We start from the raw sequence: 24511 nt of genomic DNA, 5'->3' as shown, positions 1-24511 counted from the left end.
ACAGCTCTTTCACTACTATTATACAGAAGAGGTTTCAGGGCATAAACTAAACAAGTCTTACAGTCTAGATTTAAGATCTGTTCCTGAATAAATGGTTTTCATTCTGAGGAAGAATTAGTTTTGTGCATTAACAAGTATCTACATTCCACAAAAAAAAGCCAACAAGCATTTGCTGCATTGCTTTAAGGACTTATGGGCAACCAAACCCAAACCAAACCCCACCGCTTGTGCAGTTGTACTTACTCTCCATCAATCATTTTTTGCTTCAGTGCAATTAATGCTGCTACATATTCATTTACATTCTGTAAGGAAAAGTCTCAAATTGGTAAGGAAGTTTCACCCCAGAAAACTGTGCTGCAAATAACACCCGAATTGACTGTTAATGTTCTACACAGTGTGATAAATGATCTGCCTCCTTTTGTTCGCCTCTTCTACTGAACAAGCTCAATAGCCAAGGCTGTATTCACACACACAAGTACTGCAGTAAAGCCTCACCCTATCACACAGTATCACAGTATGATCAGGGTTGGAAGAGACCTCACAGATCATCAAGTCCAACCCTTTACCACAGAGCTCAAGGCTAGACCATGGCACCAAGTGCCACGTCCAGTCCTGCCTTGAACAGCTCCAGGGACGGCGACTCCACCACCTCCCCGGGCAGCCCATTCCAGTGTCCAATGACTCAGTGAAAAACTTCTTCAAACTCTGTCACGCTAAAATCCCTATAACTTTTCCTTTTTTTCCTCTCAAAATCAAACTAAGATTTGGCAGAGGATTAACAACAAAGGGCCTCCAGCTCCTCTGCGCCTAGGGATTGCCCAGATTCTCAATCCACGAGTGGCTGAAGTCCTCCTCCGCCCTCTGAACTCTCCGCAGGCCCTTCCCTGGTCTCAAAGGGAAACAAACCCTGCCCAAAGCGCTGCGCCCCAGCCCTAGCGCCGGCTGAAGCGCCCTGAGAGGCAGGGGATGGTGCTCCTCTGTCACTGCGCCGAGACGGACTCAAAAGGATGCGCCCAGAAATCCACCGGCAGGTCCCGCCGCGGAGGCACGGGCTAGCGCTGCACACCTCGCCCGGTAGCCTTACAGAGCCCGCTGGTCGCATCCCCTGCCTGAGCTCCCGCTAGCCCGGGAGCGGTAACCGCAGCACCCAGCGCTCCCGCCCACCAGCGGCCCGGCAGCCTTAAACCACAGCCCCGCCCCGCCGCTCCGGCGCCACAGACGCGGCGCCCGCCGTTACCTGCTGCAGAACGCCGCAGTTAGCGCAGCCCGCGGCGGCGGTCCCGGCCGGCGGCGGCGGTGTCTCTCCAGGCATCATAGTGGCCGCCGCGCCCCGCGCCGGCTCCGCCGCCCCGCAGCGACCTCAGGCACGCTCGTCCCGACGCCGCCAACGGCGCGGAGGCGCGGCCCGCAGCGTCACACGGCGCGCCGCCGCCGCAGCAAAGACCCTGCTCGCCCTCACCGGGGTGGCGCCGGCGCTGCCTGCCTGGCGCCGGAGCAGGCGGCGGGAGCGGCTCTCTGTGCAAGCCCGGGGTTGAACGGGCCCCGTGACTGCTGTCGCAGCCGACGGAAAGGAGCGGCCGCCCCGACGCCTGCCACATCTGTCTTTCCTGAGCACTGCTGCGGCCGCGATTCCAGCCCGGGTGGCTGCGGTGCAGGCGGGGGCTGGCAGCTGTCTCCGCCTGCCGCCGAAGCCTGCCCGGACGGCTGCTGGGGCGGGGTCTGAGCGCTCCGTGGCCCACGCCGATGCCCCACAGGCGGAGCCACCGCACTGCGGTCCGCTCCGCCGCTGCCTGCTGGCGAGCCGGAGGTGCCGTCTGGGCACGACCATACTTAGCGCTTCCTTGATACACTTAAGTCTAAGTGCCGGGTTCTGTACTTGGTTCACAGCAGCGTCATAGAATCATCCAGGTTGGAAGAGACCTCCAAGCTAGTCCAGCCTAGCACCCAGCCCTAGACAATCAACCAGACCATGGCACTAAGTGCCTCATCCAGGCTTTGCTTCAATACCTCCAGGGACAGCGACTCCACCACCTCCCTGGGCAGCCCATTCCAATGCCAATCACCCTCTCTGACAACAACTTCCTCCTAACATCCAGCCTGGACCTCCCCTGCCACAACTTCACACTGTGTCCCCTTGTTCTGGTGCTGCTTGCCTGGCAGAAGAGCCCAACCCCACCTGGCTACAGCCTCCCTTCAGGGAGTTGCAGACAGCAATGAGCTCTGCCCTGAGCCTCCTCTTCTGCAGGCTGCACACCCCCAGCTCCCTCAGCCTCTCCTCATAGGGTTTGTGTTCCATTGCTGTCTACAACTACCTGAAGGGAGGCTGTAGCCAGGTGGGGTTGGTATTTTCTGCCAGGAAAACCCTGTACAAACTGCATTACCTCTTTTTTAGATCATTTTCCCTCTAACTTTTCCTGGATGATTTGTCCAGTGTCGGAAAGCAGCTCTGTTGCTGTGGGCTGCTCATCAGTTCAGAGGTACAGTTTCTTCTGATAACGAAAATAACTCTTGAGAGTCTCTGGTTCTTTGTTCTGTTGCCATGGCATCAAAGGTTATTTTTTCCTGTATTATTCCTGAGATACCATTCTTAGTGCTTCATCTGTTTAACATCTATTTAAACATCGTGCTGTTTAACATCTTTGCCAGTGATATGGACAGAGGATTCGAGTGTATCCTCAGCAAGTTTGCAGATGGCACCAAGCTGTGTGGCACAGTTGACTTGCCAGAGGGCAGGGATCCATCCAGAGAGACCTGGACAGGCTGCAGAGATGTGTCCAGGCCAACCTCATGACATTCAACAAGGCCAAGTGTAAGGTCCTGCACCCGGGTGGGTGCAGTTCCAAGCACCTGGGTGGCAAATGGCTGAGGGAAAGCACCTGGGGGTCTGGGGTGGTGAAAAGCTCAACATGAGCTCAAAGTGTGAGTGCAGCCCAGACAGCAACCGTTGTGTTGGTCTGCAGCAAGAGCAGTGTGGGCAGCAGGGCAAGGGAGGGGATTCTGCCCCTTTGCTCTGCTCTCCTGAGACCCCACTTGGAGTCCTGTGTGCAGTTCTGGATCCCTCAACACAAGAAGGACATGGAACTGTTGGAGCAAGTCCAGAGGAGGACCACAAAGATGCTCAGAGGGCTGCAGCTCTGCTATGAGGACAGGCTGCAAGAGCTGGGGCTCTGCAGACTGGAGAAGAGAAGGCTTTGACAAGACCTTATAGTGGCCTTCCAGTATCTGAAGTGGGCCTATGGGAAGGCTGGAGAAGGACTACTGACAAGATCCTGTAATGACAGGATGAAGAGTAATGGGTTTAAACTGGCAGAGGGGAGATTCAGATTAGATGTTAGGAAAGGGTTGTTTGCAGTGAGGGTGGTGAGACACTGGCACAGTTTGCCCAGGGAGGTTGTGGCTGCTCCCTCCCTGGAGGTGTTCAAAGCCAGGTTGGATGAGGCCTTGAGCAACCTGTTCTAGTGGGAGGTGTCCCTGCCTGTGGCAGGAGGTTGGAACTGGATGATCCTTGAGGTCCCTTCCAACCTAAACCAGCCTGTGATTCTAAACAGAGTATCTTCTACGTGCAAATCAGAAGTTAGTTGTCAGGAGTTCTTTAGCATAAAGGCATTTGGTTCTAATTGCCAGCATATCTTTCTAACATGCCTTGCACTCCTTTCCTGACCTTCCTGTCACAACTACTGCTGCACATTGGTGCTCTCCAGAGATACCACTTCAAATCAAGCAGGCATCAGGGTTCTGGAAAACAGGCATTGCATCTCATACAGAGGTGACTCAGTCATGGGCTAGCCTGAAAGCCCAGAGGTCATGACTGCAGAGCAGCCAAGGCTGTAAAGATTAGCCATATGCCTAGCAAATCCCTGCACCTGAACCCCACCTGGCAAAGCTGGGGGCAGAGTTCAGTCTGGGCACAAGCCACATTAAAGCATCCTGCAGGGCTGTGGCATGTCTTTGCTTCCTGGCCAGGGCTTGGAGATTAGCTTGGTACTGTAAGGGGAGATTTGGGCTAGCCCTCTGCACAGCTCCCTTTGATGAGCAACTCAGTGATCTCATCATTCAGGGTGCAGCACTGGTCAGGCCACACCTTGAGTACTGTGTCCAGTTCTGGACCCCTCAATTCAAGAGAGATGTTGAGGTGCTGGAGCGTGTCCAGAGAAGGGCAAGGAAACTGGCGAAGGGCCTGGAACACAAACCCTATGAGGAGAGGCTGAGGGAGCTGGGGTTGTTTAGCCTGCAGAAGAGGAGGCTCAGGGGTGACCTCATTGCTGTCTACAACTCCCTGAAGGGAGGCTGTAGCCAGGTGGGGTTGGTCTCTTCTCCCAGGCAACCAGCGATAGAACAAGGGGACACAGTCTCAAGTTGTGCCAGGGGAGGTCTAGGCTGGATGTGAGGAGGAAGTTGTTGGCAGAGAGAGTGATTGGCATTGGAATAGGCTGCCCAGGGAGGTGGTGGAGTCACCATCCCTGGAGGTGTTCAAGAGAAGACTGGCTGAGGCACTTAGTGCCATGGTCTGGTTGACTGGCTAGGGCTGGGTGCTAGGTTGGACTGGATGAGTTTGGAGGTCTCTTCCAACCTGGTTGATTATATGATTCTATGATTCATACAGTACCCAAGCAGGGCTGGTCACAGTAACAGGCTTCATCAGCAGCCCAGTGAGTGTCAAAGGCAAAGTGGCAAAATCAGACCTGAAGACAAAATCTAGGAGACAGCACAAGTGGCATGAGTGGATACAACTATGCCCATGTTACACCTCTGATATAGCTTAGGCAAGAGTCAAGGACACAGTTCTGAACTTAAATGGAGCGCCTGGGCTCATGGGGTGGAAATGCCAGGTGGGACTGGTCAGGGTGAGTGAAGTCTGGTGATGCACCCACAGCCGTTTCCTGTGTGGTGCTTTGGGATGGACACTCAGACATTTCAAACCAGACTAAGCATTCTGTTCCTAGTATTACATTATTAGTATTGCTATCCTGCTGTTACATTTTCTTTCAGCTCCTGACTTCTTCGGATCATCAGAGTTAGGGTGTGTTAGGTCAAATGCAGCTTAATCTTGATATTTTACCTTCTTTCAGCACTGCCTGGCCAGGACTGCAGATGATATTTAATTTTACATCAGCTGTTGAAAATCAGTGTTTGTTCTGTTTTCTCACTCTGTGCTGCTGACCTCCACCATATCCCACCCACACTTTTCTAGAAGGTTTATCTAAGTCAGTAATTGTACAGAAGCTATTGGATTCTTATGAATACTCTTTCCTTGCTCTTCTTCTGATCCTTTTGCAGTTCTTTTGTACTCTTTTTGAGATGGAGGACCCAGATTTGTGCATAATATTTATCCATTTATACATCATCTTGACGTTTTTGCTGTTTTATTCATTACTTTCTTAGCAATGTGTAATAATTGTATCACAGTATCACAGTATCACAGTATCACCAAGGTTGGAAGAGACCTCACAGATCATCAAGTCCAACCCTTTACCACAGTGCCCAAGGCTAGACCATGGCACCAAGTGCCACATCCAACCTTGCCTTGAACTGCCCCAGGGACGACGACTCCACCACCTCCCCAGGCAGCCCATTCCAGTGCCTAATGACTCTCTCAGTGAAGAACTTTCTCCTCACCTCGAGCCGAAATTTCCCCTGGCGCAGCCTGAGGCTGTGTCCTCTTGTTCTGGAGCTGGCCACCTGAGAGAAGAGAGCAACCTCCTCCTGGCCACAACCACCCCTCAGGTAGTTGTAGACAGCAATAAGGTCACCCCTGAGCCTCCTCTTCTCCAGGCTAAACAACCCAAGCTCCCTAAGCCTCTCCTCGTAGGGCTTGTGCTCAAGGCCTCTCACCAGCCTCGTCGCCCTTCTCTGGACACGCTCAAGCATCTCAGTGTCCTTCCTAAACTGGGGGGCCCAGAACTGAACGCAGTACTCGAGGTGTGGTCTGACCAGTGCAGAGTACAGGGGCAGAATGACCTCCCTGCTCCTGCTGACCACACCACTCCTGATACAAGCCAGGATGCCACTGGCTCTCTTGGCCACCTGGGCACACTGCTGGCTTTCTTTCACACTACTGGGCACAGAGAAGACATTTTTGTGCAACTGCCTGTTAAAACTTGCACCTGCTTGAGGCTCTTCATTTAGAATGGGAAGATGGATTAGCTTCTTCCCTTAGGTGCTACTTTACATTGAGTTTCCATAATTGCCATCTGCCATTTTTGCCCCTACACTTGGTATTCTAAGACTCTTCTGCTTGCAGTTCTTGTATACAGTTGCCTGTATTTCCCTGTGTAAGACTGCACCTTCAGCTAACTCTAACTGCCATTTCCAGTTCCTTGAGAAATGTGTTGCACAGTTCAGTTTCCAGAACACATCTTTGTGGGGCTGCATTGGAGAACTCCTTTTACTTTGAAAACAACCACAACAACCCCAAGCAGCGCTACAGGATGGGGACTGAGTGGCTGAGAGCAGCCAGGCAGAGAGGGACCTGGGGGTGCTGGTAGATAGAAGGCTGAACATGAGCCAGCAGTGTGCCCAGGTGGCCAAGAGAGCCAATGGCATCCTGGGCTGCTCAGGAACAGTGTGGCCAACAGGACAAGGGAGGTTATTCTGCCCCTGTACTCAACACTGCTCAGGCCACAGCTTGAGTCCTGTGTCCAGTTCTGGGCCCCTCAATTCAAGAGAGATGTTGAGGTGCTGGAACGTGTCCAGAGAAGGGCAACAAAGCTGGTGAGGGGCCTGGCACACAAACCCTGTGAGGAGAGGCTGAGGGAGTGTCCCGGGTTTGGGCTGATCCCTCCCCCGGGAAGAAAATTCACAACACAAACCCCCCTACTTTTTTGAAAGTCAGGGAAAGATGAAATTGTATTTTCTTATAAGTATAACAATGTAAAGAGAAATAATAACTAGAGAAGGAAGGAAGGAAAAAAAAAGAAAACAATACAATAACCTTAAGGGAGATGGGGAGGGGGTCAAGCGGCAGCGAAGCAGCAGAAGCAGCAGTAGCCAAAACAGCAGCCGGGGAAGATAGGCGAAGCTGCAGCAGCAGAAGCCAGCGGGAGAAGGGGGAGAACAAACTGTGCTTCTAGACATTAAGTTCTTGATGCTCCAATGAAATTATATTAATTTATCTATTGTTGCCATTTATGTGGCCTATCCCTGGAATGTTCATCTCTCCCCTATGTCTGAGCTAGAGGATCAGCTCAAACAGCCACAGGGAGCTGGGGGTGTGCAGCCTGCAGAAGAGGAGGCTCAGGGCAGACCTCATTGCTGTCTACAGTTACCTGAAGGGACATTGTAGCCAGGTGGGGGGTGGCCTCTTCTGCCAGGCAACCAGCAATAGAACAAGGGGACATAGTCTCAAGTTGTGGCAGGGTAGGTCTAGGCTGGATGTTAGGAGGAAGTTGTTGTCAGAGAGAGTGATTGGCATTGGAATGGGCTGCCCAGGGAGGTGGTGGAGTCACCATCCCAGGAGGTGTTGAAGCAAAGCCTGGCTGAGGCACTTAGTGCCATGGCCTGGTTGACTGGCTAGGGCTGGGTGCTAGGTTGGCCTGGATGATCTTGGAGGTCTCTTCCAACCTGGTTGATTCTATGATTCCATGAAAACAGACTGTTGACTCCTACCATGTTATTTATTTCCTGTCTTTACCCCTACAGTTATTTATTTCATGGCAGCATAACTTTTAGAAGCATTTGATGCCTCTCCCAACACCTTCCAGAAACACAAGGTCATAATTCCAGAGTAAAACCTCCCTTAAGCCACAAGCTGGTTGGCTCATGTAAATTTCAGCAGGATCATGAAGCAGTTATCTCTTTACAGAAGCCATTCTGACTCATCTCCATTACAGCATCATTATGCAGATGCTCACCAACTCTAATCTTTTTTACAGTTTCTGTTAATGTGCCTGCAACAGACATCAAGCTTTTACATCTATAGATGTCTTACAGCATCCTTTAAAAAGCTGATGCTACAGCTGACACATCACTGCTATCAGAGCAGTTTTATACTAGAGGCTGTGCAGGACAGTTTATAGTTCAACCTTGAATTCTTCTATAATTGCAAGCTATATACCATCTGTTTCTTGGGACTTAATACTATTCATTTAGTCTTTGTTCCATAACCTGTGTATTTTCCTGTGAGGACAGACTGAATGAGTTGGGGTTGTTCAGGCTGGAGAAGAGGAGGCTCCCAGGTGACCTTCTTGTGGCCTTCCAGGATCTGAAGGGGGCTACAAAAGGGCTGAGGAAGGACTTTTCAGGATATCAGGGAGTGACAGGTCTGGGGGGAATGGAGCAAAGCTGGAGATAGGTAGGTTCTGACTGGATGTGAGGAGGAAGTTGTTGAGCATGAGAGTGGTGAGAGGTTGGAATGGGTTGCTCAGGGAGGTGGTTGAGGCCCCATGGCTGGAGGTGTTTCAGGCCAGGCTGGCTGAGGCTCTGGGCAGCCTGCTCTAGGGTAGGGTGTCCCTGGGCATGTCAGGGGGGTTGGAACTGGCTGCTTCTTGTGGTCCCTTCCAACCCTGATTCTATGATTCTAGTCTATGATTCTGTATTCCATACTGTGTCTTTGAAGACACAGCTCCTCTTGTGTCCCCACATAGAATCAAGCAGGTTGGAAGAGACCTCCAAGATTATCCAGTCCAACCTACCCCCCAGCCCTAGCCAGTCAACTAGACTATGACACTAAGTGCCTCATCCAGGCTTTCCTTGAACACCTCCAAGAAGAGCTGCCTTGGAAACTCACTCTGCTGGAGTGAATACAGATGTTAAGAATTTAGATTTTCTGTTATTTTCTCTGTATGTTTCTGTGATGGTTTGGATGTTCCCCACCTCCCCACACTTAAGAAAATCACCCAGACTAAACTCAGTCAGTCTGGGAATTGAATGAAGCTTTATATTTGCAGCTTAGCAGAATATACAGAAATAGACAAGTTAAAGAGGTGATACAGAAACAAAACAGCCCTGACAGAAACCTGAGTCCCCAGGAGGGGCTCCCAACCACTCTTCTACTTTCTCCCCACCCCTCTACCTTACCCCAGACTTTGCCTTATGCTCAAGGTGAGTTTGGAGTCAGCCAGGGGGGTTAGGAAGCAGATGGATTAGTCACACAGATGGCAGGATAGAGAGAGAGAAAAAGTGCAGCCCCAAAGACACAGAGCAAACAACTGCCTTATCTGTGTTTGTGTTCTTGTTCTTAATACATCTCTGCAAGCCTAGGAGTGCAGCAGACATCAGCATTGTTGCCTTTTCACAGCATATAATCTAATTCTTCTCACCAAAATCTTCTAACTAGCTTCAAACCAGCACAGCTTCTTTATATTTCTCCTAATATTCCTGGAGCTGCAGACTGCCTGGCAGACTTCCAGAGCCTGAAGTGTTTGGAAAAGGACTCATTATTAGATTTTATGCCTTCTGCAAGTTGTTTCTCAACCCCCTTTGGCCTGTCTCATTCTGTGATTTCCTTTACATTGTCACACGTTTGGATTCTATTTTCAAATTTAGATCCAAATACTGCTTTTGGAAGGATGCTTCTGAAAAGTTGTCAGCAGCAACAGCCTCCCCTGTCCATGATGCTTAACCATGGCAGGTTCCTTTTCTCTTATGTATGCATATAAGGCATCTGCCCTGAGCCTACAGAATGTAGTCCTTAAAGTCTCCATGTAACCCTCAAAGTCATAATTACTTTAGCTGCTCCATCATCTTTAACAAGGTTCTTAATTTTTAAGCAGTTTCTTTTTTCTTCTTCATTTTAATAAAAACAAATATTGGTGAACTTTTTTTTTTTTTTTGGCTTGTCTCTCAGAGCTTTATGTAAGGAAGGAAAGGACAAAAGCAGAACAGAGTCTCAAGTTGTGCCAGGGGAGGTCTAGGCTGGATGTGAGGAGGAAGTTGTTGGCAGAGAGAGTGATTGGCATTGAAATGGGCTGCCCAGGGAGGTGGTGGAGGCACTGTCCCTGGAGGTCTTCAAGAAAAGACTGGCTGAGGCATTTAGTGCCATGGTCTGGTTGACTGGATAGGGCTGGGTGCTAGGTTGGCCTGGATGATCTTGGAGGTCTCTTCCAACCTGGCTGATTCTATGATTCTATGACTGCTGTGCTGCAATATATTGTGCCCACAGTACCTTACAACTCTTCCCTTGCCTTCCGGAGGAGTACACAGTACTGTATTAAACCACTGCTTCTGGATGCAGGAATCATGACCCCAATGGCACTTGGGAACACCTAGGAATTGCTTCATTGAAAATCAGGTACCCCAGGAAATCCTTTGCATGGAAGGATGCTGAGTCTATGCATCTAGACTTGCAATTGGCTGGATGTAGTCCATTTTGTCTTCTCACCAGAACCTCACTGGCATGGTAACCTTGCCCTCTTTATGTCTCCCATGATGGGCTGACTACTCCTTAAAAAGTACTGTATTATGATGCCAGCTCAGGAGTGAATGTGTTTCTATTAGCAGTTTTATCTTCCTTGTCATGCTAGCATGGACAGTTATGGCAAAGGATTCCCTTCCTCCCTATCTCATCTTCCTTCACCCTTAGAGGCAAAGCTGTTTACTGGCATCCCTGCTGCATACAGGAAGGATCTGTGACTCGAAGGGCCTTCAGTACACTTCCTCCCACCAGTCTGGGGATTTGTCAGGGTGAGGTCAGTACCAACTTTTATAAATAGCTGTTGGGTCCCAAGAAGCCTTATTGGGTGTCTGCCCCTCAGTTCTTCCCCAGGCTGCTTTAAAATTCATGCTCTTGTCCTTAAGTGTCTGCCTAAACTATGTATTGGGGATGCTTGTGCCTATCCTTTCTGAGCCTTACCCAATAGCTTGATTTCTGTCTTGTCACTACAGGCTTGCTTGGTGCCTGTTGCCTGACGTATTGGTGAACCTGCTCTGTGCTTCCTGCTTAGGCATTGTTGAATTTGCTGACTCTCAGCTCCGTGTTCCATATGGAGCAGTCTATCCCTGCCACTTCCTGACAGTCAGACTGGCCAGATGGGAGAAAAAAAAGAAGAGGCAGCCACTGAGGAAGGAGTGATAAATGGCAAAAAGACAGAGAGAGAAATGTTCAAACATGACAAAGTAGAAACAAAAAAGACATTTTAAGAAAGGACCTGTGACATAGTGAGGAGATGTTTAAAAACATGTGAGGGCTGGTAAGGAGTTGGGGGGAGAGGCTGTTCTCACTTGCTCCCTGGGATAGGAAAAGAAGCAATGGGTGCAAGTTGCAGCACAGGAGGTTCCACCTCAACACAAGGGGGAACTCCTTTAAGGGTCACAGAGCACTAGAACAGACTCCCCAGAGAGGTTGTAGAATCTCCTTCCCTAGAGACTTTCAAGGCCTGTCTGGATGCATTCCTCTGTGATCTGTGCTAGACTCTGTGGTCCTGCTCTGACAGAGACGTTGGAGTCGATGATCTCCTTGAGTCCCTTCCAACCCCTAATATCCTCTGATCTTTACCTCTATCTTTGCATAGAAGACCCTACTCTACAAGGCTCACCCTAAACCATATCCTCAAGCACCACAGCCAAGTGACTTGTAAATGCATCCAGGATTGACGACTCCATCACCTCCCTGGGCAGTACATACCAGTGGTTGACCACTCTTGCTGTGAAAAAAAATTCCTAATATCCAATCTAAACCTACCCAGTTGCAGCTTGAGGCTGTTCCCTCTTGCTCTATCACTAAGGTCCCCACAACCTCCTTTCAGGTAGCTGTAGACAGCAATGAGGTCTTTTTATACACAAAACTGTTAATAGCATAAATTTAAGAGCCAGATTTTTGCTTTCATAGGAGCACCAAGCTCTCCACAACCTCTTTTCACGTAGCTGCAGACAGCAGTGAGGTCTTTTATGCTATTAATAGTTTTGTGTATAAAACTTAAGAGCCAGATTTTTGTTTTCATAGGAGCACCAAGCTCTCCACAACCTGTTTTCAGGTAGCTGGAGACAGCAATGAGGTCTTTTTATACACAAAACTGTTAATAGCATAAATTTAAGAGCCAGATTTTTGCTCTCATAGGAGCACCAAGCTCTCCACAACCTCTTTTCAGGTAGCTGCAGACAGCAGTGAGGTCTTTTATGCTATTAATAGTTTTCTGTACAAAACTTAAGAGCCAGATTTTTGTTTCCATAGGAGCACCAAGCTCTCCACAACCTGTTTTCAGGTAGCTGGAGACAGCAATGAGGTCTTTTTATACACAAAACTGTTAATAGCATAAATTTAAGAGCCAGATTTTTGTTTTCATAGGTAAATCTAGCACTTATTAACAACATGTAAGTGTGCTAAAGAAGATGCACACACAAGAGTAGTTCATGATTTGCTACCTGTCATGTTCTGCAGTTTCATGCTTCATTGAGGCATTAAAAAACCCTCAATTTCAGTGAAAATCATTGAATTACTCTGTGTGGTTTGGGTCACTTCCTCAGAATCACCTACAAGGCAACATCAGGTATAACCTTCCAAAGTGGTTGTTACTGTTTCAGCCACAAAAAAATGTTCCTCTTTTCATAATTCCTTAATCCATGCAAAGTTCCAAAGTTGGCAACAAAACAGAGACCCTGTGGGTAGCAGATTCCTTTACTACCCAGTTTTCTTCCCAGATCATTGTCTATTAAACAAGATCTCTCTTCCTGAAGACCTCTTACATTTTCACCCACAGTCTCATGTCCAGAAATAACAATTTCTGAAATTCCACTTGTAATTCTGCACTGAATTCTCTGAACAGAATCCTGGAGTGTAATCTCAAAGCCTAAAGCTAACAAAACCTTTGTATCCTTACTCATAATACTGATTCTCTACAAGTAGTATGAGCATAGAATATGAACATGCATCACTTCTGAAAGGATCTCTCTGCCACATACCTTTAATTGCAACCTCAGATGGTGACAGCATTTCCATACAGCAAAGCACTTCAAACACACTCAAAATGCAGATGTAGTATCTTCATAAGGCTGTTGCCATACCAGTTTGCAAGCCTCCTTTTCAGCAGAGGCAGGTGTCTGGGGTGCATTAGGAACAGCAGTAGCACTAACAGTTAGTGCTTCTGCAATAAGCACAGTGGTTCCCTCAGGGCTTTGGGGCTATTAACTTTGCCCACCAGGAGGGAAGGAACTATGCAGCAAATAGAACTTTGATCTGAGAATTTCACCAGGAGAGTGTGGAGGGCAGAATTCAGAGGCTGTGTGCAGCAGTGTTTCTGAAGTGCTGTTCTTCAGTTGCAGTTGCTATGGAACTATGAACTCACTCTGCAGCATCTGAAAAAATCAGCAGCTCTTGAAGGACTTCGGAGCCACAATGCAGCAGTGAAAGCACAGAACTGTTCTATAGATGTACTGTAACCATGGCACTGCAAACCTCTGCAGAGAGGTGTGAATCATACAATGGTGAAATACTGATGCTGAAACCCGCAGTATGACAAAGTGTGCAGTCCTATGGAGTATTTGTGGCTGGGCCATAAGATTCGTCTGCAGCACCAGCTGCAGTATGGGAATCTTTGTGTGGGCTTTCTAACAGGAGTTTAAGTTCCAGCACTCATTTGAGATGACAAGTGTATGGCTCTGCACCTACACAGAGCAGTGCATGCAGGATGCAATAGATACCCTGATGACACATCCACACTTTCCACCTTGTGCCTAGAGAAAGCATCTCTTTAAAGCAGTGAGACAGAGCGATGAGATGTTCTGTGCCCACCCTTCTGCTCTTGGCCTGCTTAGCCAGGAGCTGAAATGCAGCCAATATGGCAAGCCCATTTCAGGGAAAGGCTGTGGAAGGCAAGATGATTGCCAAGCATATATCAGATTTATTGCCAGTGCTAGCCTTTCTTTCTTGCTGGTAGTTTTCCTTTCTTCACCCTTTGCAGCACTGCTTTCCCATATGTTCCAACAGCATCAGATGGGGCCCTGCACTGCGTCTGAGCACAGAGAACAGTGGCAGTTGGAAGGGACCCCTGAAAATCATCTAGTCCAAGTCCCCTGCCAGAGCAGTATCACCCAGAGTAAAGCACACAGGAACATGTTCAAGCAGGTTTGAATACCTCCAGAGATGGAGACTCCACAATTCCTCTGCTCCAGTAGCCTGCCACCCTCAAAGTGAAGTTTTTTCTTGTGTTGACATGGAACCTCCTGGGTTCCAGTTTCATAGCATCATAGAATCAGTCAGGGTTGGAAAAGACTACAAGAATCATCGAGTTCCAACCCCCTGCCATGCCCAGGGACACTTCACACTAGATCAGGCTGTCCAGAGCCTCATCCAGCCTAGCCTTAAACACCTCCAGGGATGAGGCCTCGACCACCTCCCTGGGCAACCCACTCCAGGCTCTCACCACCCTCATGCTGAAGAACTTCTTCCTAACATCCAGTCTGAATCTACCCATTTCTAGCTTTGTTCCATCCCCTCCCTAGGGCTGACAGCCTAAAAAGTCCCTCCCCAGCTTTCCTGTAGTATCCCCCCTTAAGATACTGAAAAGTCACCTCGGAGCCTTGTCCTCTCCAGTTTGTGTCCATTGCCCTCTGTGCTGTCACTGGCACCAGTGAGAAGAGTCTGGCTCCATCCTCCTGACACTGGCCGTGTAGCTATTGACGAGCACCAACGAGATCTCCTCTCAGCCTGCTCTTCTCCAGGCTAAACCTCCCTGCTCTCTCAGCCTGGCTTCGTAAGGCAGATATCCCCGTCCTCTCGTAATCTGCCTAAGTCTCCTTTGGCCTCTCTCCAGTAATTCTGTGTCCCTTCTGAGCTGGAGACGCCAGAACTGTGCCCAGAACTCCAGATGTGGTCTCACTAAGGCAGAATGGAGGGGGAGAAGAATGTCCCTCAACTTGCCGGCCAGACTCTTAACGCACGCCTGGATGCCATTTGCCTTCTTGGCCACAAGGGCACATCGCTGCCTCATGGGAACTTCTCGCTGGGACTTGGCGAACTTGTCCCCAGCACTCGCGGGTCCTTCTCCACAGAGCTGCTTTCCCGCCGGCCACCCCCGCACCTGCACTGCTGCAGGAGGCTATTCCTTCCCAGGGGCAGGCCCCCACACTGGCCCCGGCTGAGCTCCAGGGAATTTCTCCCCGCCCAACTCTCCAGCCCGGGCAGGTGTGGCTGAGCGGCAGCGCGGCCTGTGCCGAGGCGTCGGCCCGGCAGCTTCTCCTCCCGGCTCGGTACCGCGGGCAAATGCGCCGCGGGCGCCCGGGGCAGAGTCCGTGTGTCCCCCCCCGGCGCCCGGCCCGGGGCAGAGTCCGTGTGTCCCCCGCGGCGCCCGGCCCGGCGCAGAGTCCGTGTGTCCCCCGCGGCGCCCGGCCCGGGGCAGGGTCCGGGTCCCCCCCGCGCCTCCCCCAGCGCCGAGGGCGCAGCCGCAGCCCCGCGCGCCAGAGCGGCTGCGCGCGCAGCCCGGGCCGGCGGGGCGCGGGCTGAGCGCGTGCGCGGCGGGCGGGCGGTCGGGCGGCGGGGCCGGGCCGGGGCTGCGCTGGCATGGCGGAGGCGCGGCCGGGCGCAGGTGAGTGCGGCCGCGCTGCCGGGGAGCGGGGAACCGCGGCAGGGGCCGGCGGGGCCTGGAGAGGGAGAGAAGGCATCGCTCGGCGCCCGGGCCACGGGGTCCGGGGCCGCGCTGTGGGAGTCGCGGCTGAGCTCCGGCGTGCGGAGGGGCGCGGGCTGCGGCACCACCTGTTGCCTCTGCCCTGCCCCCTCACGCCGCAACTTTGCGGCGCCTGTGGCGCTCAAAATGGCTGGGCCTGCGTCTGCCGCAGGGCGGGCTGGGCAGGGGAACTTAGGCTGAGGAGGGACCTGCGGGCTTCCGCGGTGTGACAGGCGAAAGGGGACGCCGAGGAGAGGCCAAAGAAGCGGTTGGCGTCTGGACAACTTGCTGCTCTCTCACTCCCCGTGCCCGGGAAACGCGACAGAGAGGCGCTGGCAGCACAGGGCAGCCCCACGGGCGTTTCGCGGGGTCTCACTGGGCTCTGGGAGAAGAGCTCTGGGGCGTGTAGGAGGTGACTGCGTGGAGCAGGTGCCTCCTGCCCAGAGTGGTCCAGGCAAAGGCTCAGAGGAGGAGAGCGGCTTAGGGAGCCGGCCCGAAGTGGAGGTGAACACTGCAAGTGAAAATATTTTTGCTCCCCTCGTTTGTTTTCTCTTGCTTGCTTTCACGATGGAGGTTCGGACTGATTTTCATTCTCCTGTTGCAGTTGCTGAGGAGTAAGGGGAATAGCCTTTCATGATCCGTATTTCAGTTTCACATGTGATGATTTGTCATATACTACAGGTCCTTAAAGATAGAAGAACCCTTATGTAATTGTGCCTTGAGCATGTAACTAGAAATAACGCTGTTGCCCAGAGACATCCGTGGTATTTAGTGTTTCCATGATGTCTTGTCATTTTTACTGCACTCTAGATAGACTTCTTGGGTTGCTTCGAATCATAGAATCAACCAGGTTGGAAGAGACTTCCAAGACCATCCAGTCCAACCTATCACCCAGCCCTATCCAATCAACTAGACCATGGCACTAACTCATTTAGTTGTTTATAGAGTCATTAGATTTCTCCTAGGAAGAATCCTAGCCTTTTATGGCTGGAGTGAAGAAGAAAAAAAGGAATCTTTACTTTCAATTAACTGATGCCAATTTAGATTAACTACTTAGTCTTTATCCTAAATAGTCATCTGTCTTCTCTATTCTGTTCTTGACAGCCTGTCTGTTGTGATGGAAAAGGTATTTGAGTTCATTTTTTGATGGGATGCAAATGGATCCACAGCTGCCTTTTGAGAAGGGGTATGGCATAAGACATGGTTCAGAGAGCAGAGACTCATAGTTGCACTAAAGAGAAGCTGATGCAGGCAAATGTCTACATGCCTGTTTACCTTCTGTGCTATCAGGCTGTGAGTCAGCTCTGGTCCTGAAACCTTTTGTATGGTGTATATATTTTGGAATCAAAGGTCTTAAATAGATCTGCTCAGTTAAAAATAGCTCTACTGAAAAGTGATAGATTAGTCTGGAGGGTACACCATTTCTACTCTGCTTTATAATAGTTAACACAGATACAGTCATGTTATATTAAGTTTTAGAGTTCATTCTTTGCTGTGGTATTGCTATGTTCTCAGGAACCATCTTGTGGATAAGTTTCAAGTTGTACTTGAGCAATGTTAGGATGGGAACTGGCTTTCACCCTGCAGCTTCATGGGCAGAGTGTGACCTTCAAAAGCTTAAACAAGAAACATATTTCTGCTCCCAGGGTAGGTCAGGGGAAGCAACCGAGTTGGAAAAATGGACAGTCTTGAGTTGAGGCAGTTGTGCAGCCCATCCAGGATATTTTGCCAGTAGTGAATGAGACCCAAGAGTAGAAACAGGGCAATTGTAGAATGATTATTCACATTGACACACCTTTCTAGTTTGCAGCTTTGTACACCTAGAGGGGCCAGGTGATATTTATCTTTAATAGCCATGAACAGATTATTTTTCCTTCCATCAGTAGCAATTACTGTTGAATGTAGTTCTTTTTTTTTGCCTTCACAATAATATCTGGATCATTATATATGGGACAATGCATCCTTAAACTGAAGATAGCAGAGTTGATATGAAGCATTGAGCCTGCTGTAAAGGTAAACAGGAAAATAGAAACTTAGATTTGTTCATCTTATGCAAAATCTAATCTGTAGTAGATACTTAGGATGATGAAGCTACTTGTGGCAAAGTTATATTTCTTTTCCTATTTCTCTTTCTCCTGTGTCATCATGAAATAGGCTAGTTAAAGCTTTGTGACCTGTTCAAAACGTGCATGTGCTGAGTTTAGACAGTAGCATAAAAGACAAAAGTATAGCACCCTGCACCCCACAGGGTTAACTGGCTGGAAAGCAGCTCTGCAAACAGGGTTCTTGTGGCCCTTGGTGGGCTGCAGACCATGAGTCAGCAGTGCACCTTCTCCACAAGGAGAGACAGCTGTATCCTATACTACATTAGGAGAGTATTGCTGTTTTGTCAAGGGAGGTGCCCTTTGCTCTCTGCCCAGCACTAGTGAGGCCACACCTGGATGACTGTTAAGTTCTGGGCTTCCAGTGCAAGAAATACACATGGAGTGAATCCATGTGTCATGAAGATGATTAAGGGATTGAGGCGTTCCTTGTGTGGAGAGAATCAGAGATAGCTGAGCCTGTTCAGTGTGGAGAAGTCTCAGTCATCTTCATACTGTCTACAAATACCTAATAGAAGGAAGCAGAGAATATGGACCTAGATTCTTCTTAGTGATATTAAGTGAAAGGACAAGAAACAAAAGGCACAAATTGAAATGCATGAAATTCCTTATCAGCAGAAGAAAAGGTTTTTTTCTGCTGTGAGGATGGTTGTACACTGGAACAAGTTGCTGAGGCTGTAGCAAATTTGTCCTTGGAGATAGTAAAAACCCAGGTGGTCATAGTCATGGGCACCTCTAGCCAACCCTGTATGAGCAGAGTCCCTTCCAGCCTCAGCCATTCTGTGATTCTATGGTAATGACCATTTTGGTCGTTAAGTCTTTCTCTAATAATATCTGTTGAGTTGTGGGAAGGGAACGTTTCTTTTATTAGATGAGCTGCTAGAGTTGGAATAAACAATACATTTTAGGCATGCAAATTGTTTTACATGAAGATGCATTGCACTGCTTGCTTGTGTCTTTAAGCCTGAAACAGCATAACACCTGTTAAGAAGAAAGCCAACATTTTGTGGATCTGGTGTCTCCCAAAATGATAGGATGCTATTGTTTGATATATAAAATGATCAGAGAAGACTGAAAAGATCAAGTTTTGTTTTCTGAAAGAAAGAATTTTAAGGTTTCCAATGTGGCCATGAACTGGCAGAGGTTATTGAGAGGGCTTTATATATGAAGGGGGAAGGTGACCTTAGAAATGGCATAACAGTGGGGGGTCTGCAAAACCATTAGCCCAGGTGAAGAGCCTCTGCACTTCATCAGGGCCCCAGCTTAGATGTCTGTGGTCAAATGCATGCAGCATTGGCAGTAAGCAAGAGGAGCTGGAGATGCTGTCATGGTTGCAGTGCTACAGTCTCGTGAGCATCACAGAAACATGGTGGAATGAGGCCTATGATTGGTGTGTTGGACTAGAAGGATATAAGCTCTTCAGGAAGGATGGGCGGTGGCGAAGGTGTTGCCCTCTACATCAGTAACCAGCTTGAGAGCATGGGGCACTGCCTAATGAGTGATGAAGACTGAGTGCCTGTGGGTCAGGTTGAAAGGAATGGTAGGGGACATTACAGTGGGGGTTTTATACAGACCACCTAGCCAGGAAGACCAAATAGGTGAAGCCCTTCATAGGCAGATAGGAGATGCTACTTTTTTACAAGCTCTAGTCCTTGTGGGTGACTTTAATCATTCTGACATCATTTGGATAGACAACACTGCAGGGCATAACCAATCCAGAGGATTCCTGGAATGCATTGGTGATAATTACCTCTTCTAGGTGATAGAAGAGCAATGAGGACCTTGTTTTCACCAACAGGAAGGGGCTGATGGGTTATGAGAAACTCACAGGCAGCCTCGACTACAGTGACCATGAGCTTGAGGTCCTCAGGGTGGCAAAGAAGGGGGTGGTCAGTAAGCTTCAAACCCTTGACTACAGAAGAGCTGGCTTCGGCCTGCTTGGGAACCTCTTTGGTAGAGTACCATGGGATGAAGCCATGGAGGGATAAGGAGCTCATGAAAGCTGGTCAGTTTTGGAAGATTATCTCCACCTCAAAGGCAATGCATCCCAATAAAGAGGAAATCAGGCAAAAATACCAGAAGGCCTATATGAATGAACAAGGAACTTCTGGTCAAAATCAAACGTGAGAGGATCCCACACAAGCTGGAAGCAAGGACAGGTAACCTGGGATGAATATGAGAAGTTGTTCAGGAAACCAGGTTAAGAAAGCTGCAGCCCTGGCAGAATTAAATCTGGCCAGAGACATTAGAGACAACAGTAGAAGATTTTACAGATATGCTGGGGAGAAAAGAAAGGCAAGAGAGAATGTAGGCTGGATCTGGGAAAGTGGAGAACCTCTCACAGTAAGTGCAGATCAGGTCTAGAAACACCTAGAAAACTCGAATGTGCAGAAGTCTGTGTGCCCTGAACAACATACATCCACAGGTCCTAAAGGAACTGGCAGCTGAGGTTTCCTAGGCCATTAGCCATCATATTTAAGAAGTTGTGGCCATCTGGTAAAGTTCTCACAGATTGGAAAAGGGGAAACATATCCCCTGTTTAAAAAAAAGGGAACTACAGACCAGTCAGTGCCTCTGTGCCAGGTAGGATCATGGAACAGATCCTGCTGGTAGCAGTGCTGAGGTGCATGGAACATAAGGAGGTGATCAGTGACAGCCACCACGGCTTCATAAAGGGCAAGTTGTACCTGGCAAATCTGGTGGCTGCCTGCAATAGAGTTGTAGTCTCTAAGATGGAGAGACATGGACTTTGATGGACCACCTGATGGAGAAGGAACTGGCTAGATGGACAGACTGAAAGGCTTGTGATCAATGGCTCAAAGTCCAGATGGAGAACAGCGAAAGGGGTTGTTCCTTAAAGATCTGTACTGGGTCTAGTGCTCTTTAACATCTTTGCCAAAAACATGGACAGTGGTATTGAGTGCACTCCCAGCAGATTTGCTGATGACACCAAGCTGTGTGGTGGAGTGGACTCACTTGAGGGAAGGTATGCCATCCAGAAGGATCTTGACAGGCTTGAAAAGTGGGCCAGTGCCTACTGCATGAGGTTAAAAAAGTCAAAGTGTAAGGTTCTGTGTCTGGTCAGGGAATCCTACAGGAAGGCTGCAGAGGGACTTTTCATAAGGGTGTCTAGCTCTAGGACAAGGGGGAGTAGTTTTAGACTGCATCTTAGGAAGAAGCTCTTCAGTATGAGGATGATGAGACTCTGGAGTAGATTGCCCAGGAAGGTTATGAATGCCTCTGCCCTGGGGGTGTTCAGAGCCGGGTTGGGTGAGGCCCTGAGGAGCCAAGTCTAGTTGAGAGGCATCCCTGCCCGTGGTGGGGAGGTTGGAGTAGATGATCTCTGAGGTCTCTTCCAACTCCATTCTATGGGGAAGGCCTCAGATTTCCATAATGAATCATATTTCTGGCATTTGTTTGGGTGGTAGAATGTAATCTAGTACCTTAAGACCTACAGGGAGTGTCTTATGTGTAACTTGTGTTTGGTGTTCAACTGGGCTGTTTATTACCTGGATATATGCAGTGCTAGCACAGATTGTTGTGTATACACTCTACTGGCATCTGTCTTTAGATGAAAGAATAGGTTATTTGAATTGCTTTTAGTCAGAGGACATCTGTCCTGAGATTGATTGGTTTCTGCCAGGAGCCAGTATGCAAACAGAACTTATAGAATATTCTTAGCTGGGAGGAACTGTCCTGAATCCTTTCCTTTGTGGCCTGCCATAGGTGATCCTGCTTTGGCAGGGGGATTGAACTCAATTTCTGGAGGTTCCTTCCAACCCCTAACAGTCTGTGATTCTGTAGCTCACAAGGGCCATTGAGTCCAACTCTTGACTCCATGGCAAGCAAACTAGAACTTAAACAGATCTCTGAGATAATTCTCCAGATGCTTCTTGAACACTGAGAGGCTTGGGGCCATGACCACTTTCTGTGAGAGGCTTTTTCCAGAGCTTGACTGCCCTCTCATTGAGGAACTTGAGAATCCATTCTGGACTTCCCTTCATACAGCTTTAACCTGTTCCCTCCTGTCCTGTCACTGCCCACCAGGGAGAAGATATCAGTACCTCCCTCTCTACTCCCCTTTATGAGAAAGCTGTAGACAGCAATGAGATCACAACTTAGTCTGTTCTTCTCCAAGCTAGTATTCTCAGCTACTCCTCCTAAGTCATATCTTCTAGCACTTTCACCATCTTTATAGCCCTCTTTTGAACACTTTCTCTTATTTTTATTTCCTTCTCAGATTGTGGAGCCCCAAACTGCACACAGCACACTATTTTTGATTGAATTTACATGTACATCAAAAAGTGGTCAATTAATGCTTTTCCATTCAGAAAGACTGGTACTAATCAGGTGGTTTAGTTCCAGGTTTGTATTGATTTGAAGCTTTAGAATGAAAAATCTGAGTTCTTCATACCTAGGAAATAGATCCTACTCATGGGTGATAATAAAAGTCCTGATGAATCATTTGTGTTTTGGGAGGTGCTTTTAAATGTCTGAATCCTGGTTTCCCATCTGTTTCTTCAAACTTAATAGATGATTTGGAGAGTGCTTTCAGAAATAGCACTTCAACAGCTCCATTCCATTTATAATTCATGCATACATTTTACATGCCACATCTTCTAACAGAAGAAACAATGCCCTTTAATAACAGACTGCTTAGCAGAGGCAAGTTGTGTGTTTTTTTTGCAGCACACTTCTGTTAAACATTAAGAAGCCATTTGGTTTACCTTGTTATATCTATCCATCAGACTTCAAACTGACTATTAGACTGTTTCAAATGAGATGTGTTTACAATTACAATATTACATCTTGTCTTGAAATCAAAATGTGTGAAATTATTTGAAGTGGTCTGTACTTGAATGGCTGCTGTTTACATTGTAATGTGAAAGGATCCCAGTTTGTGCTTGTAGTACTTAGTGGTGGATTAGAATCTGAAAATATTAGAAATCTTCAAAGGGAGTGTGATTGTAGAGAGTGAAAAGGACAACTTTTGAGTTCTTTGCTCAGGATACATGTGCTAAAATGGGAAAAATAGAATGCTTTCAGGAAAGCTTCTTGCAGTCCACATTCTTCCAGATGTATAAATCTAGTATTTTGTACTGACAAGGATCTGCAGTCCTAGTGAATAGTTCAGCTGTAAGGGGTGTTGCAACAACCATCTAGTTCAACTGCCTAACTACTTCAGGGCTGGCCAAAGTTACAGCATGGTATTAAGGGTGTTGTCGAAGTGCCTCTTAAACACTCACTGTCCCTCTAGGAAAACTGGTCCAGGGCTAGACCACCCTCTGGGTAAAGCAACGTTTCCTCACATCAAGCCTGAAACCTCTGCTGACAGATGCAGCTTTGAGCCATTCCCACACAACCTGGCACTGGGTACCAGGGAGAAGAAAATTGGCACCTCCCTCTCCACTTGCCCTCCCACTGAGTTAGACTGATTCTTAACTGAATCCACTGAAAGACCTCTGTATGCTGTTCTGATCCTTTTCTCTCAAAATGAGGTTAGTATTACAGCTTGAAAAGAAAAAACTGAGCACTTTGTATTTCCCATTTATATCTAGTGTGAGAGTGACTCAGTGTGGAATAATGTTGTAGTGTATAGCTGTTATATAATATAGTATAGTGTGTTATCAACAGTAATAATATCTCTTAAAGTATTGAGTGTCAATAAAGCAAATAAAGTGATTTCAACTTACTTTTGGAAAACAAGTATGAATTAGATTGTGGTTAGTAACATCTTTAAATATAACTTTCAATTTCTAATTTTTAGTAGGCTTAAAGCTTCACTTAGATAAAATTATATAGATTTTTTTTTTTCTTCAGCCACCAAATTTCTCATAGGGTTGGAGTGGCTGGAGAGCAGCCAAACAGAGAGGGATCTGGGGGTGCTGATTGATACCCACCTGAACATGAGCCAGCAGTGTGCCCAGGTGGCCAAGAGAGCCAGTGGCATCCTGGCCTGCATCAGCAATGGTGTGGTCAGCAGGAGCAGGGAGGTCATTCCCCTGTACTCTGCACTGGTTAGACCACATCTTGAGTACTGTGTTCAGTACTGGGCCCCCCAGTCTAGAAGGGACATTGAGATGCTTGAGCGTGTCCAGAGAAGGGCGACGAGGCTGGGGAGAGGCCTTGAGCACAGCCCTACAAGGAGAGGCTGAGGGAGCTGGGATTGGTTAGCCTGGAGAAGAGAAGGCTCAGGGGAGACCTTATTGCTGTCTACAACTACCTGAGGGGAGGTTGTGGCCAGGAGGAGGTTGCTCTCTTCTCTCAGGTGGCCAGCACCAGAACAAGAGGACACAGCCTCAGGCTGCACCAGGGGAAATTTAGGCTGGAGGTGAGGAGAAAGTTCTTCCCTGAGAGAGTCATTGGACACTGGAATGGGCTGCCTGGGGAGGTGGTGGAGTCGCCGTCCCTGGAGCTGTTCAAGGCAGGACTGGACGTGGCACTTGGTGCCATGGTCTGGCCTTGAGCTCTGTGGTAAAGGGTTGGACTTGATAATCTGTGAGGTCTCTTCCTATCCTAATAATACTGTGATACTGTGAGTGTTCCTGGAAAAAAAAGTCTATTCCATTTGAAAGTGAATCAAATCTATTGGGGAAAAAAAAAGAACTAATGTAACTAATGTTCTCATTTATTCTTCTCTTCAGATGTGAATTTCCACAATCCTTATCAAGAAGTTGAAATAGTAGGTAGCTGGGAGACCCAGATAGCATTAGCCTCACAGAGAGTTTGTGTTCATAGCCCAAGTGCTTGATTCTTTCTTTGAATTCTCCTAGGAATAATCTGCACCTGCCTTACCATTAGAGGTACCCTACCTAACCTGTCAAATGAGCACTACCTTCATGAGATTTCAAAAGCCTATTGTCTTTTTTACACCAC

General features: G+C 48.3%; 2 protein-coding genes across 4 annotated transcripts in view; one reads left to right on the top strand and one right to left on the bottom strand.

The window, feature by feature from the left end:
- Window positions 1-15125, bottom strand: part of ICE1 (interactor of little elongation complex ELL subunit 1) — a 49480-nt gene extending 34355 nt beyond the window's left edge. Inside the window, exons 1-2 of one of the 3 annotated variants that reach the window (XM_064169691.1) lie at window positions 1238-1378; window positions 244-302 (exon numbers count right to left, since the gene is read on the bottom strand). In XM_064169691.1, coding sequence (XP_064025761.1) covers window positions 244-302; window positions 1238-1315 — 137 coding nt within the window. In that variant the 5' untranslated portion in view covers window positions 1316-1378. Of the gene's footprint in view, window positions 1-243; window positions 303-1237; window positions 1379-14442 lie in introns of those variants that run through there. The other 2 variants (XM_064169693.1, XM_064169692.1) reach the window with 2 other exon arrangements.
- A 280-nt stretch (window positions 15126-15405) lies between these two features.
- NFX1 (nuclear transcription factor, X-box binding 1) overlaps window positions 15406-24511 on the top strand; it is a 65589-nt gene continuing 56483 nt past the window's right edge. Inside the window, exon 1 of the mRNA XM_064169544.1 lies at window positions 15406-15455. Coding sequence (XP_064025614.1) covers window positions 15431-15455 — 25 coding nt within the window. The 5' untranslated portion in view covers window positions 15406-15430. The remainder of the gene's footprint in view (window positions 15456-24511) is intronic.

The sequence above is a fragment of the Pogoniulus pusillus genome, chromosome 32 (assembly GCF_015220805.1).
Source record: "Pogoniulus pusillus isolate bPogPus1 chromosome 32, bPogPus1.pri, whole genome shotgun sequence".
In the NCBI taxonomy this organism is placed as follows: Eukaryota; Metazoa; Chordata; class Aves; order Piciformes; family Lybiidae; genus Pogoniulus; species Pogoniulus pusillus.
This window is presented reverse-complemented; position numbering and strand designations above follow the sequence as displayed.